The sequence below is a fragment of the Odontesthes bonariensis genome, chromosome 24 (genome assembly GCF_027942865.1).
Source record: "Odontesthes bonariensis isolate fOdoBon6 chromosome 24, fOdoBon6.hap1, whole genome shotgun sequence".
In the NCBI taxonomy this organism is placed as follows: Eukaryota; Metazoa; Chordata; class Actinopteri; order Atheriniformes; family Atherinopsidae; genus Odontesthes; species Odontesthes bonariensis.
Genome location: NC_134529.1, coordinates 31,389,012 through 31,404,193, shown reverse-complemented (window position 1 = coordinate 31,404,193; position 15,182 = coordinate 31,389,012). Strand labels below are relative to the sequence as shown.

At 44.5% G+C, this 15,182-nt stretch overlaps 1 protein-coding gene across 3 annotated transcripts in view; it reads right to left on the bottom strand.

Annotated features, from left to right (window-relative positions):
• Positions 1 to 15,182, bottom strand: part of cep85l (centrosomal protein 85L) — a 55,963-nt gene that overhangs the window by 38,721 nt on the left and 2,060 nt on the right. For 2 of the 3 annotated variants that reach the window (XM_075459113.1, XM_075459115.1), the window contains exons 3-7: positions 13,575 to 14,413; positions 11,817 to 11,905; positions 3,834 to 3,951; positions 3,584 to 3,751; positions 2,567 to 2,719 (exon numbers count right to left, since the gene is read on the bottom strand). In XM_075459113.1, the coding sequence (XP_075315228.1) occupies positions 2,567 to 2,719; positions 3,584 to 3,751; positions 3,834 to 3,951; positions 11,817 to 11,905; positions 13,575 to 14,413 (1,367 nt within the window). The remainder of the gene's footprint in view (positions 1 to 2,566; positions 2,720 to 3,583; positions 3,752 to 3,833; positions 3,952 to 11,816; positions 11,906 to 13,574; positions 14,414 to 15,182) is intronic. The other variant, XM_075459114.1, reaches the window with a different exon arrangement.

Here is a 15,182-nt window from a genome sequence, read left to right as displayed (position 1 = left end):
AACAGGATCCTGGCGTAGGTTCCTGAGGAGTCCAGGGGCTGGAGGATGTAGTGGAGGGCCATGTTGACTGCGTCGTCTACAGACCTGTTGGCTCTGTAGGCGAACTGCAGGGGGTCCAGGAGAGGGTCTGTGATGGCTTTCAGGTGTGAAAGCACAAGGCGCTCAAATGACTTCATCACCACAGAGGTCAGGGCGACGGGTCTGTAGTAGAGCCTGGCTCGGGCCAGATTTTTCTGTCCGAGCCCGGCCCTCAACCGACAGAAAAGTTCTCAAATCCGACCCGAGCCCGAGATTAATTAAAATATTTGTGTCCGAGCCCGCCGGAAGCCCGAGACCAGTGACCAACGTGACTTTCAGTTCTCCAGAAGCTATTTTTCTTTTAATGTCCTCCATAGCGCTTCCAGCCAACTGAGCTCGGCTGCACTGATCGCACGTGTTTAATGTAAAGTTGTTCGAATGTTCGATATGCGTGCGTGCGCACCGAGCATGCACAGACCACAGATGCACACAGATGCATGCTGCACGGCATGAGGCACGAATAGCCTACCAACATTTTCATTTATGCATATTCAATTATTTATGTTTATTACAAAAACTGACGTTTGCAATGAACTGAAACCTGTCCTCTGGCTGTTTATAATTTTCACGATGTCTGCTTTCTTTCGAGCCCGACCCGAGTCCGACAAGACATTCTAATTTTTTTGTCCGAGTCCGGCCCGGCCCGTCGGGCTTCGGTCGGGTTGCCATACTCTAGTCTGTAGTCATTAAGTCCTGTGATCCTTGGCTTTTTGGGGACTGGGATAATGGTGGAGGTCTTGAGGCAGGCTGGTACGTGGCATGTCTCCAGTGAAGTGTTGAAGATGCCTGTGAACACCGGGGACAGCTGATCAGCGCAGTGCTTCAGGGTGGAGGGAGAGACAGAGGCTACGGCTACACGAAAACGAAACGAGGGTTTTTTTGAAAACGGTACAAAAATTATTGCGGCCATACGGCAACGCTGCTGTAAAGACAGGTCCAGACGAAAACGATGAAAAACGATGCAGTACACACCTCTAGGTGCGCTGTAAGCCACCCCCACCGGTTACACCAGAACAATAGAAGAAGCAATGCGCATGCGTGTACGCCCCTACTTCTACCAGCGCGAAGCTCACGTTGTTCCTTCAACAACGCCGCTGTAGTTAGCAGTGTCTGCAGCAGTGCTGCTATCAATGTTGTGGGGTCCATGATGATCGCTGTCTGTCCTTGTTGTGTTGTCTTCTTCTTCCGGATTTTGAATAGAAGCCGCTTTTTGTTCTGGTCACTGACGTATGTGCATACGTCACTGCGTTAGCCATGTGGCTATGACGCAGAAACAAATCCGTTTTCGTTGTAACAATGGAAACGAAACGACCCCGTTTTCAAATCTTCCCACTCTGGAACCCGTTCTCAAAAACTATCGTTTTGGGGTAGTGGGAACGCCGGCTCCGTGTGGCCGCGACAGCCAAACGATAAGCAAAAGTATCGTTTACTATTATAGAATCTGTGGTTGAGTCCCTGAGGTTCATGAGCTCTTCTCTGGTGTAAGAGCCCCCGGTATTATGACAGAACACACTATTAACACATTGACTACCAGCGGTTTTTACAGAATTATGTCGTAGACTCCCAGCGTTCTAAACCATTTTTTTGTACAGTCACAGCATACTATGTGATAGGGCCACTGAAACATGTTATGGCTCGTTTGAAAGCTGAGACTTTAAACTCTTTGTGGGTCAAAACTGCGTGTCTCTAGGTGCCGCCATTAGCGAGCTATCCTTAGCTAAACCAAGGCGGGTATCCACCAAAATCAACAACAAACTGAGATCGGGGCTTTTGTGAAAGGTGCGCTCTTTCAGCCTGTGGCACTTTAGATACTTACATATCCGGGTCAGAGGATTTGCGTGTCGCATGTTGCAAAGCTAACCTGTTCATAAGACCGCCTCCTTAGACTTGTCGCGTGTCTTCTTCTCCTTCTTGTTGTTTGTTTATGTTATTTTACCGCCACCCTCTGGAAACCGACACGTGCGATTGGACACAATGCGGAAATGCACAACAATCAATGCAGCGTTATCAAAATTGTTCTTGAGTTGACGCAAAGCCATTGGCGTAATGATCAAAATGTCCAGATGATGACACCAGTTTTTGACTGCCATCTATGTCAGTTCTGTTCATCACATAATTACAAAAATCACACAGAATGTGCATTAGAATGTATAGATTCAGAATCCATAAAAAAAACGTAAAAACGTATTTTTACCATGTGGGAGCCAACGCATGGGCAGTAATAACGTAGTTTTACGTGACTTGGGAGTCAATGTATTAACAGACAAAATAACACAAAACAACGCGCACCAAACGACCGTGGCTGCCGTCCGTGGCGCCATCATTCATTTGTTTCTGATGCTGAGACAATAAGGTTTTTGAGCTCCTAACCCTCTAATTGCTTCTTTTGATAAGTGGTGTGATACTTCCGCCCCTGGAACTGGGGAAGAGCGCCTCACACTTTGAACTGTCTCCGGTAGAAGACACTCTGCTGGTGCTGTGCGCCTACCTGCTTGGACTGGACATGCACTTCATCTGGTGTGGGAAGATCAGAGAGGTATTTTTCCAGCGTCTCTATGCGTTGCTGCTTTTCTTGGCTCTGCTCACTTTCTCTTTGACACTTCTTTTTCAGACTACTGATGTAACGATCCCTCGTCTTTATCTGTGGATTAAAAAAAGAAAGAAAAGAGAAGAAGAAGAAGAAGAATGTGAAATCCTTTGTTCCCAGCAGTTGTCCTGTTGGACACATCAAATTTAAGAAAATAAATGTACCGAGTCTTCTTCCTCTATGTTATTGCTGGAGAAATTAAACTCAGGGAATGGTATTGTTAATTATATACCATTGTTATAGGTAAATGATCAAATAAATCAGCTGACAAACATGTAGCAGAGAAGAAGGTGTGGTAAACCTTCAGAGGTCTCCATCAGTGGGTTGGGCTGTTGTTTCTGTAGCTTAGCTGATGATGTCACACACAGCAGGTAACTCAGGTTAGCTGATGATGTCACACACAGCAGGTAACTCAGGTTAGCTGATGATGTCACACACAGCAGGTAACTCAGGTTAGCTGATGATGTCACACACAGCGTCAGCAGGTAACTCAGGTTAGCTGATGATGTCACACACAGCGTCAGCAGGTAACTCAGGTTAGCTGATGATGTCACACACAGCGTCAGCAGGTAACTCAGGTGAACTCTCTCAGTGGAGAACATGGACAGAAACTCAGAGCCAGCAGTTGAACATCTCTTCATCTGCAGTCAGCGCCCACCTGCATGGCCCAAAGCTGAGTAAAAAGCTGTTGGAATTGTTCCTGCAGCCATGTCTCAGGGAAAAAAAGAATCCTATTGCTTTCCTGATATTCCTGCTATACAAAGGAATATATATATATCTCCTCATCGAGGATCCCTCACCTACCACGGCGAGTAAAGAAATGGTTTAACCCACTTTCACCCTTTGGTGGCGCCATTCTGGAATCAAATTCTCAACTGAAATTTTGCCATTAAATCCTCTCTTGATAATTAGGGGTACCTTTTCCTCCAGCTTTCTGACGTCCTCTGTATATTTTTCTGTGACTTGATTGAAGAACTTTTTCAAATGGAGTACTTCAAGTTCAGCCATGGCCAGTTTCCTCCCAAGTTCTTCATCACTACACAGCTTATCAGATGTGTGTTTGCATGGCGTTCTCGTTGCTGATTCCTGAAGGACAAGGATGACTTACTCAGTGAATTCCATTCTGAAAATACTTCAATTTGAATGCTTCTTCATTATCATATCTTACCTCAACATTTAGGAGGAGGGCATCATCAAACAAGCCTCTCTGGCTCTGCAGGACCTGCTGTGCTCTGAGCTCGTTCTCTCTTATCCGGGCGTGTAGCTGCAAGATCTGCTGCTTTTGTCTGAAACGGAGAGCACCGTCTTTAGTTACACCGCAAATTCAGAGCGCTGCTTTTCAGATTATATTACATCCAGATACACATCAAGACAGGATGATCAGGTCAAAGCAGACAGGGCAGACATCAGAAAGCATCAGAAAGCATCAGAAAGCATCAGGAAGCATCAGAAAGCAACAGAAAGCATCAGGAAGCATCAGAAAGCATCAGGAAGCATCAGGAAGCATCAGAAAGCATCAGAAAGCATCAGGAAGCATCAGAAAGCAACAGAAAGCATCAGGAAGCATCAGAAAGCAACAGAAAGCATCAGGAAGCATCAGACAGAATCAGAAAGCATCAGAAAGCAACAGAAAGCATCAGAAAGCATCAGAAAGCATCAGAAAGCAACAGAAAGCATCAGAAAGCATCAGAAAGCATCAGAAAGCAACAGAAAACATCAGGAAGCAACAGAAAGCATCAGGAAGCAACAGAAAGCATCAGAAAGCAACAGAAAGCAACAGAAAGCAACAGAAAGCATCAGAAAGCATCAGAAAGCATCAGAAAGCAACAGAAAGCATCAGGAAGCATCAGACAGAATCAGAAAGCATCAGAAAGCAACAGAAAGCATCAGAAAGCATCAGGAAGCATCAGAAAGCAACAGAAAGCATCAGACAGAATCAGAAAGCATCAGAAAGCATCAGAAAGCATCAGAAAGCATCAGAAAGCAACAGAAAGCATCAGGAAGCATCAGACAGAATCAGAAAGCATCAGAAAGCAACAGAAAGCATCAGAAAGCATCAGGAAGCATCAGAAAGCAACAGAAAGCATCAGACAGAATCAGAAAGCATCAGAAAGCATCAGAAAGCATCAGAAAGCAACAGAAAGCAACAGAAAGCATCAGAAAGCATCAGAAAGCATCAGAAAGCAACAGAAAACATCAGGAAGCAACAGAAAGCATCAGAAAGCATCAGAAAGCAACAGAAAACATCAGGAAGCAACAGAAAGCATCAGAAAGCAACAGAAAGCAACAGAAAGCAACAGAAAGCATCAGAAAGCATCAGAAAGCAACAGGAAGCATCAGAAAGCAACAGAAAGCATCAGAAAGCAACAGAAAGCAACAGAAAGCAACAGAAAGCATCAGAAAGCATCAGAAAGCAACAGAAAGCATCAGAAAGCATCAGGAAGCATCAGGAAGCATCAGAAAGCATCAGAAAGCATCAGGAAGCATCAGAAAGCAACAGAAAGCATCAGAAAGCATCAGGAAGCATCAGAAAGCAACAGAAAGCATCAGAAAGCATCAGGAAGCATCAGAAAGCAACAGAAAGCATCAGGAAGCATCAGACAGAATCAGAAAGCATCAGAAAGCAACAGAAAGCATCAGAAAGCATCAGGAAGCATCAGAAAGCAACAGAAAGCATCAGACAGAATCAGAAAGCATCAGAAAGCATCAGAAAGCATCAGAAAGCAACAGAAAGCAACAGAAAGCATCAGAAAGCATCAGAAAGCATCAGAAAGCAACAGAAAACATCAGGAAGCAACAGAAAGCATCAGAAAGCATCAGAAAGCAACAGAAAACATCAGGAAGCAACAGAAAGCATCAGAAAGCAACAGAAAGCAACAGAAAGCAACAGAAAGCATCAGAAAGCATCAGAAAGCAACAGGAAGCATCAGAAAGCAACAGAAAGCATCAGAAAGCAACAGAAAGCAACAGAAAGCAACAGAAAGCATCAGAAAGCATCAGAAAGCAACAGGAAGCAACAGAAAGCAACAGAAAGCATCAGGAAGCATCAGGAAGCATCAGAAAGCATCAGAAAGCATCAGGAAGCATCAGAAAGCAACAGAAAGCATCAGGAAGCATCAGAAAGCAACAGAAAGCATCAGGAAGCATCAGGAAGCATCAGAAAGCATCAGAAAGCATCAGGAAGCATCAGAAAGCAACAGAAAGCATCAGGAAGCATCAGACAGAATCAGAAAGCATCAGAAAGCAACAGAAAGCATCAGGAAGCATCAGAAAGCATCAGAAAGCATCAGGAAGCATCAGAAAGCAACAGAAAGCAACAGAAAGCAACAGAAAGCATCAGAAAGCATCAGAAAGCAACAGGAAGCAACAGAAAGCAACAGAAAGCATCAGGAAGCATCAGGAAGCATCAGAAAGCATCAGAAAGCATCAGGAAGCATCAGAAAGCAACAGAAAGCATCAGGAAGCATCAGAAAGCAACAGAAAGCATCTGGAAGCATCAGGAAGCATCAGAAAGCATCAGAAAGCATCAGGAAGCATCAGAAAGCAACAGGAAGCATCAGGAAGCATCAGACAGAATCAGAAAGCATCAGAAAGCAACAGAAAGCATCAGGAAGCATCAGAAAGCATCAGAAAGCATCAGGAAGCATCAGAAAGCAACAGAAAGCAACAGAAAGCATCAGACAGAATCAGAAAGCATCAGGAAGCATCAGAAAGCAACAGAAAGCAACAGAAAGCATCAGAAAGCAACAGAAAGCATCAGAAAGCAACAGAAAACATCAGAAAGCAACAGAAAGCATCAGAAAGCATCAGGAAGCATCAGAAAGCATCAGAAAGCATCAGGAAGCATCAGAAAGCAACAGGAAGCATCAGGAAGCATCAGACAGAATCAGAAAGCATCAGAAAGCAACAGGAAGCAACAGAAAGCAACAGAAAACATCAGGAAGCAACAGAGAGCATCAGAAAGCATCAGGAAGCATCAGAAAGCAACAGAAAGCAACAGAAAGCATCAGACAGAATCAGAAAGCATCAGAAAGCAACAGAAAGCATCAGAAAGCAACAGAAAGCATCAGAAAGCAACAGAAAACATCAGAAAGCAACAGAAAGCATCAGAAAGCAACAGAAAGCATCAGAAAGCATCAGAAAGCATCAGAAAACATCAGAAAGCAACAGAAAACATCAGGAAGCAACAGAAAGCATCAGAAAGCATCAGAAAGCATCAGAAAGCATCAGAAAGCAACAGAAAACATCAGGAAGCAACAGAAAGCATCAGAAAGCAACAGAAAGCAACAGAAAGCAACAGAAAGCAACAGAAAGCATCAGAAAGCATCAGAAAGCAACAGGAAGCAACAGAAAGCAACAGAAAGCAACAGAAAGCATCAGAAAGCATCAGAAAGCAACAGGAAGCAACAGAAAGCAACAGAAAGCATCAGGAAGCATCAGGAAGCATCAGAAAGCATCAGAAAGCATCAGGAAGCATCAGAAAGCAACAGAAAGCATCAGGAAGCATCAGAAAGCAACAGAAAGCATCAGGAAGCATCAGGAAGCATCAGAAAGCATCAGAAAGCATCAGGAAGCATCAGAAAGCAACAGAAAGCATCAGGAAGCATCAGACAGAATCAGAAAGCATCAGAAAGCAACAGAAAGCATCAGGAAGCATCAGAAAGCATCAGAAAGCATCAGGAAGCATCAGAAAGCAACAGAAAGCAACAGAAAGCAACAGAAAGCATCAGAAAGCATCAGAAAGCAACAGGAAGCAACAGAAAGCAACAGAAAGCATCAGGAAGCATCAGGAAGCATCAGAAAGCATCAGAAAGCATCAGGAAGCATCAGACAGAATCAGAAAGCATCAGAAAGCAACAGAAAGCATCAGAAAGCATCAGGAAGCATCAGAAAGCAACAGAAAGCATCAGACAGAATCAGAAAGCATCAGAAAGCAACAGAAAGCATCAGAAAGCATCAGGAAGCATCAGAAAGCAACAGAAAGCATCAGACAGAATCAGAAAGCATCAGAAAGCATCAGAAAGCATCAGAAAGCAACAGAAAGCAACAGAAAGCATCAGAAAGCATCAGAAAGCATCAGAAAGCAACAGAAAACATCAGGAAGCAACAGAAAGCATCAGAAAGCATCAGAAAGCAACAGAAAACATCAGGAAGCAACAGAAAGCATCAGAAAGCAACAGAAAGCAACAGAAAGCAACAGAAAGCATCAGAAAGCATCAGAAAGCAACAGGAAGCATCAGAAAGCAACAGAAAGCATCAGAAAGCAACAGAAAGCAACAGAAAGCAACAGAAAGCATCAGAAAGCATCAGAAAGCAACAGAAAGCATCAGAAAGCATCAGGAAGCATCAGGAAGCATCAGAAAGCATCAGAAAGCATCAGGAAGCATCAGAAAGCAACAGAAAGCATCAGAAAGCATCAGGAAGCATCAGAAAGCAACAGAAAGCATCAGAAAGCATCAGGAAGCATCAGAAAGCAACAGAAAGCATCAGGAAGCATCAGACAGAATCAGAAAGCATCAGAAAGCAACAGAAAGCATCAGAAAGCATCAGGAAGCATCAGAAAGCAACAGAAAGCATCAGACAGAATCAGAAAGCATCAGAAAGCATCAGAAAGCATCAGAAAGCAACAGAAAGCAACAGAAAGCATCAGAAAGCATCAGAAAGCATCAGAAAGCAACAGAAAACATCAGGAAGCAACAGAAAGCATCAGAAAGCATCAGAAAGCAACAGAAAACATCAGGAAGCAACAGAAAGCATCAGAAAGCAACAGAAAGCAACAGAAAGCAACAGAAAGCATCAGAAAGCATCAGAAAGCAACAGGAAGCATCAGAAAGCAACAGAAAGCATCAGAAAGCAACAGAAAGCAACAGAAAGCAACAGAAAGCATCAGAAAGCATCAGAAAGCAACAGGAAGCAACAGAAAGCAACAGAAAGCATCAGGAAGCATCAGGAAGCATCAGAAAGCATCAGAAAGCATCAGGAAGCATCAGAAAGCAACAGAAAGCATCAGGAAGCATCAGAAAGCAACAGAAAGCATCAGGAAGCATCAGGAAGCATCAGAAAGCATCAGAAAGCATCAGGAAGCATCAGAAAGCAACAGAAAGCATCAGGAAGCATCAGACAGAATCAGAAAGCATCAGAAAGCAACAGAAAGCATCAGGAAGCATCAGAAAGCATCAGAAAGCATCAGGAAGCATCAGAAAGCAACAGAAAGCAACAGAAAGCAACAGAAAGCATCAGAAAGCATCAGAAAGCAACAGGAAGCAACAGAAAGCAACAGAAAGCATCAGGAAGCATCAGGAAGCATCAGAAAGCATCAGAAAGCATCAGGAAGCATCAGAAAGCAACAGAAAGCATCAGGAAGCATCAGAAAGCAACAGAAAGCATCTGGAAGCATCAGGAAGCATCAGAAAGCATCAGAAAGCATCAGGAAGCATCAGAAAGCAACAGGAAGCATCAGGAAGCATCAGACAGAATCAGAAAGCATCAGAAAGCAACAGAAAGCATCAGGAAGCATCAGAAAGCATCAGAAAGCATCAGGAAGCATCAGAAAGCAACAGAAAGCAACAGAAAGCATCAGACAGAATCAGAAAGCATCAGGAAGCATCAGAAAGCAACAGAAAGCAACAGAAAGCATCAGAAAGCAACAGAAAGCATCAGAAAGCAACAGAAAACATCAGAAAGCAACAGAAAGCATCAGAAAGCATCAGGAAGCATCAGAAAGCATCAGAAAGCATCAGGAAGCATCAGAAAGCAACAGGAAGCATCAGGAAGCATCAGACAGAATCAGAAAGCATCAGAAAGCAACAGGAAGCAACAGAAAGCAACAGAAAACATCAGGAAGCAACAGAGAGCATCAGAAAGCATCAGGAAGCATCAGAAAGCAACAGAAAGCAACAGAAAGCATCAGACAGAATCAGAAAGCATCAGAAAGCAACAGAAAGCATCAGAAAGCAACAGAAAGCATCAGAAAGCAACAGAAAACATCAGAAAGCAACAGAAAGCATCAGAAAGCAACAGAAAGCATCAGAAAGCATCAGAAAGCATCAGAAAACATCAGAAAGCAACAGAAAACATCAGGAAGCAACAGAAAGCATCAGAAAGCATCAGAAAGCATCAGAAAGCATCAGAAAGCAACAGAAAACATCAGGAAGCAACAGAAAGCATCAGAAAGCAACAGAAAGCAACAGAAAGCAACAGAAAGCAACAGAAAGCATCAGAAAGCATCAGAAAGCAACAGGAAGCAACAGAAAGCAACAGAAAGCAACAGAAAGCATCAGAAAGCATCAGAAAGCAACAGGAAGCAACAGAAAGCAACAGAAAGCATCAGGAAGCATCAGGAAGCATCAGAAAGCATCAGAAAGCATCAGGAAGCATCAGAAAGCAACAGAAAGCATCAGGAAGCATCAGAAAGCAACAGAAAGCATCAGGAAGCATCAGGAAGCATCAGAAAGCATCAGAAAGCATCAGGAAGCATCAGAAAGCAACAGAAAGCATCAGGAAGCATCAGACAGAATCAGAAAGCATCAGAAAGCAACAGAAAGCATCAGGAAGCATCAGAAAGCATCAGAAAGCATCAGGAAGCATCAGAAAGCAACAGAAAGCAACAGAAAGCAACAGAAAGCATCAGAAAGCATCAGAAAGCAACAGGAAGCAACAGAAAGCAACAGAAAGCATCAGGAAGCATCAGGAAGCATCAGAAAGCATCAGAAAGCATCAGGAAGCATCAGAAAGCAACAGAAAGCATCAGGAAGCATCAGAAAGCAACAGAAAGCATCTGGAAGCATCAGGAAGCATCAGAAAGCATCAGAAAGCATCAGGAAGCATCAGAAAGCAACAGGAAGCATCAGGAAGCATCAGACAGAATCAGAAAGCATCAGAAAGCAACAGAAAGCATCAGGAAGCATCAGAAAGCATCAGAAAGCATCAGGAAGCATCAGAAAGCAACAGAAAGCAACAGAAAGCATCAGACAGAATCAGAAAGCATCAGGAAGCATCAGAAAGCAACAGAAAGCAACAGAAAGCATCAGAAAGCAACAGAAAGCATCAGAAAGCAACAGAAAACATCAGAAAGCAACAGAAAGCATCAGAAAGCATCAGGAAGCATCAGAAAGCATCAGAAAGCATCAGGAAGCATCAGAAAGCAACAGGAAGCATCAGGAAGCATCAGACAGAATCAGAAAGCATCAGAAAGCAACAGGAAGCAACAGAAAGCAACAGAAAACATCAGGAAGCAACAGAGAGCATCAGAAAGCATCAGGAAGCATCAGAAAGCAACAGAAAGCAACAGAAAGCATCAGACAGAATCAGAAAGCATCAGAAAGCAACAGAAAGCATCAGAAAGCAACAGAAAGCATCAGAAAGCAACAGAAAACATCAGAAAGCAACAGAAAGCATCAGAAAGCAACAGAAAGCATCAGAAAGCATCAGAAAGCATCAGAAAACATCAGAAAGCAACAGAAAACATCAGGAAGCAACAGAAAGCATCAGAAAGCATCAGAAAGCATCAGAAAGCATCAGAAAGCAACAGAAAACATCAGGAAGCAACAGAAAGCATCAGAAAGCAACAGAAAGCAACAGAAAGCAACAGAAAGCAACAGAAAGCATCAGAAAGCATCAGAAAGCAACAGGAAGCAACAGAAAGCAACAGAAAGCAACAGAAAGCATCAGAAAGCATCAGAAAGCATCAGAAAGCAACAGAAAGCAACAGAAAGCAACAGAAAGCAACAGAAAGCATCAGAAAGCATCAGAAAGCAACAGGAAGCAACAGAAAGCAACAGAAAACATCAGGAAGCAACAGAAAGCAACAGAAAGCATCAGAGAGCATCAGAGAGCATGTTTACATGGCACTAGATAAACTAATTCCAACAGATACCCTGATAACTCGGCTGGGGATGGAATCACTCCTGCATGTAAACACTCAGCTGGACTCAAAGGGGCCATGTCGAGGGCCATGTCGAGGGGCCATGTCGCTCTCTGCAGGCTGTACATGCTCGTTAAATGTTTCCATGCAGGAGTCATTTGATCATCAACTGTGTTATCTGGCTGTTAGCCTGGTTTGAGAAGCATTCAAATATTCGAAAAGACTGACAATAATTGCCTTTTTTTTGTAGTTTTATGCAAACCTGCTTTATTCTGTGCTGTGTAGTACCTGTTTATCTCCAGCTCCCTCTGCCTGAGCAGCCCCTCCTTAACCTTCATCAGAGTGTTGGCAGGAAGTGAGGCTCCCATCAGGATCTGCTAACACACGAAGGGATCATTTCACTTATTACTTTAATATGCTAGCACATCATGGAATAATGTTACCACAATAGCTGAAAATCAATAATAAGAAAGCATACATGTACAATACCAAATCACAACATATGTTATCTCAAGGTACAATCTAATTCAAGCCAATTAGAATCAACATGCTGTTAAACACTTAAAAGATGAGAAACTTGAGGTCAGATTTAACAATAAGAGTTGCTGTTAGTTTCATCAAGTTAAAGAACAAGAGTGATACAAACAACTACAGATGTGTTGCAGAATGGGACGACTATTGAGTGTGAATCCATGTGACCCCCCCCCCGTTTAAATGTCATTGTTGAAGTAAAACATAAGGATCTGTGTGTTGATCTTTGGTGCCAGCTGATGTCGTGCTATGAGTTGTGAGGAGGTGATTAATATCTAAGTGTACATTCAGTATGGAGCAAGTGTTCTGTGCTCCCTGCCCCTCTGAGCCTTCACTGAAGTGATGACAACACAAAGTGGCCCCCCCCCATCGACCTTCAACCAACAGATGTCTCAGACTCCCCCACAGGGTGGTGCTGATGCTGTGGTCTCACTGATGGCTAACAGTAAAGGACTGCTTCTTTTCTCCCAGACTGCCACTTCCTTCAGTGAGCAAGTACTTCCCATGCGAGAGAAATGTGTGGATGTGTCAGCAGTCTGCTGCATGCATCCATTTCCCATCCGTAATGAGTGGAGGGCTGCAGAGGGCGGAGCCTATCCCAGCTGCTGTTTGGTGGGAGGCGTGTGCACCCTGGACCTCAGCGCCCCGTGGACAACACTGTGCTGCTTGGCTCATACAACTAATGAGTTCCTCAACTATTTTTAGTGTCTTTAGCCATCAGATCTTCCAATGATTCCTCTAGCTATCTTCATGTGAGAGATGTGCTGCAGTTAGTGACAGCTTTCTACCATACTGTGGCTTCCTTTCTGATAACTCCTTCTCCTGTATGCTCTGTGTTCAGCGTTCAGCGTCTCAGCGGAGGAGAGTGACTCCAAGGTGGCGGTGGTGGAAGAGGAACTGAGCTACAAGCTACTTGAGGTGGGCCAGCTGAGAAGAGACATTGATGAGCTGAGGAGAAGCATCTCAGACCGCTACGCTCAGTATATGGGCGATAGCTGCATCACGCAGTGACACCACAACGCTGCCACTCACACACTCTTCTTACTCCTCGGTGCTTCATCCATAAAGGACTACATTCTTAAGAACAATCATCACACAGAAGGATACCTTTCCAATCCTAACTGTAGCATGTGTTAGTCACAGAATAAGGATTCCATCAGTACCGCTGAGCTTTGGCTGCACTGTTCACGTGCAGCTGGTGGGGTCAACTATTTTTCAAAGCACTACAGATCTGAACCTTTATGTGACGCTTGGCTTTGGTAGTTGTGAGAGTCCTCAGAAGTGGTGAGGCGGCCGAGGGAATGCAGGACTGACTCTGTGAGTTTCCTCTGAGGCTCCTTATTGTGTTGATGTGAGTTCTGTGTGTATCTGTGCGTATCCACGGCAACGAGGACAAACTCTCACCAGCGCGCACACACACACACACACACACACACACACACACACACACACACACACACACACACACACACACACACTTCTGTCCTCATCACACTATTGTGAAGCTGCTCTCACCTGGTTCAGGTCCTGCTCCTGTTGCCTTGGTGATAGCCCCTCCACACCACAGCCCTCTGGACCAGCTTCCTTTCTGTGCTCCATTCTGGGCCTGTACTCCATCTGCTCTGTCAGCCACATCTGGGTGCGAACAGCCGGTTGAATCGGGGAGCATCGCTCTGCCTTCTGAGCCAGAGGTGAGTCGGCTGGTTTGGATGAGCTGCGGCCATGAGCCTGTCCGCCACCTCCAGCTGCTTTAGCTTCAGGTGTGGCACTGTAGTTCATGTTCAAAGTGTTGTGTTTAATAGGAGAAGAGTGGGTAGAGGAAGGAAACAGTTCTGTTTCCAAAGCAGTGAGCCTGGTGCTGCGGTTGTACCGGTACCCGGGGCTGGCCCCTGGTGACCGCTGCAGCAAGCTGTTGCAGATCAGGGAGGAACATAAAGGTAGATACAGCTCCTTGTTTGAACCCAGCCACTCCTTTCTATATGCAGAAAGTAAACTTCTATCCAGGGAGCCTTGAGCATCTGGGTTGTATTGGCACCCATCAGATGTCCTCTTGGGGTTCTTATCAACTCCTGATGACAGCTTGGTGAAGGAGGAGCACCTCCGGATGGGTGGGTGGTCCCGCATGTCCAGACAGTTTGGTGCCCCCACAGGGGAAGTGGCTGGCATAGGAAAGTGGCAAGACCTGCTCCAGCGCCCTGTGCTGTGGAGTGAAGCTGGAACTCTGAAACAGTTTCCGGGTGAAGATGATGAAGATGACATGACAGGAACACCGGGGGTGTCGTGATCATCGTGGCTCAGGTGGTGCAGTGGCAGCGGCTGGAAAGACAGAGGCGTGGTACTGGAGCCGGAGTCATCTGTAGGACACACAAGCCACAGAATGAGAGGACTTTACCAGCTGTACAGCATCAACACCAGTCAATCAGGGAGCACTACAGGCACGGCTGGTAACCCTGTTCAGAAACACATTTTGTAAAACTGGAATCTGACAGATCCTGTTAATAAAGGACCTTCCTCCATGGTTCTATCTGCCATGATCGGCTGCTTTTTTCTCAGCGGCTGAGCCAAATGAGAGAGAGGGAACTGTTTGGAAGCTGCAGCTTCTGCTCTCTGATCACAGATCAATACTTTCAGCTGTGTTCAGTTTACCACAATGCTGTGTGTCTGTTAGCTCCATGTGAATCTTAAAGACAAAATGACCTGTTGTAATGAGACAACTGTAACAGTGGAATGAGCTCCAGAGCTCTGTGTGGTGGAGCAGGCTGACAGCAGGGATGCAGACGGTGTCCCCGGGTGAATCGTGTCTCTCGGACACGGACAGACGTGTCTGAATGAAGCACGAGGGACCTGAATGTTAATGTGACCAATGTCTGAAGGACTGACCCTAACCCTTTAAGACTAATGAGGACATTAATGTTACATATCTCGTGTGAAAAAGGCCTTCATTTACAATGTTTTTACATACGGAACAAGAGAAGAGCAGAAGAGCAAACGGATTAATCTAACAAGAGAAGAACAACTGAGTGACCTAACAAAGATATATATATATATATATATATATATATATATACAATATACCATATACCGGAGCCGATAAAACAGCGACTGCTCCCTGTGGAAGCAGAA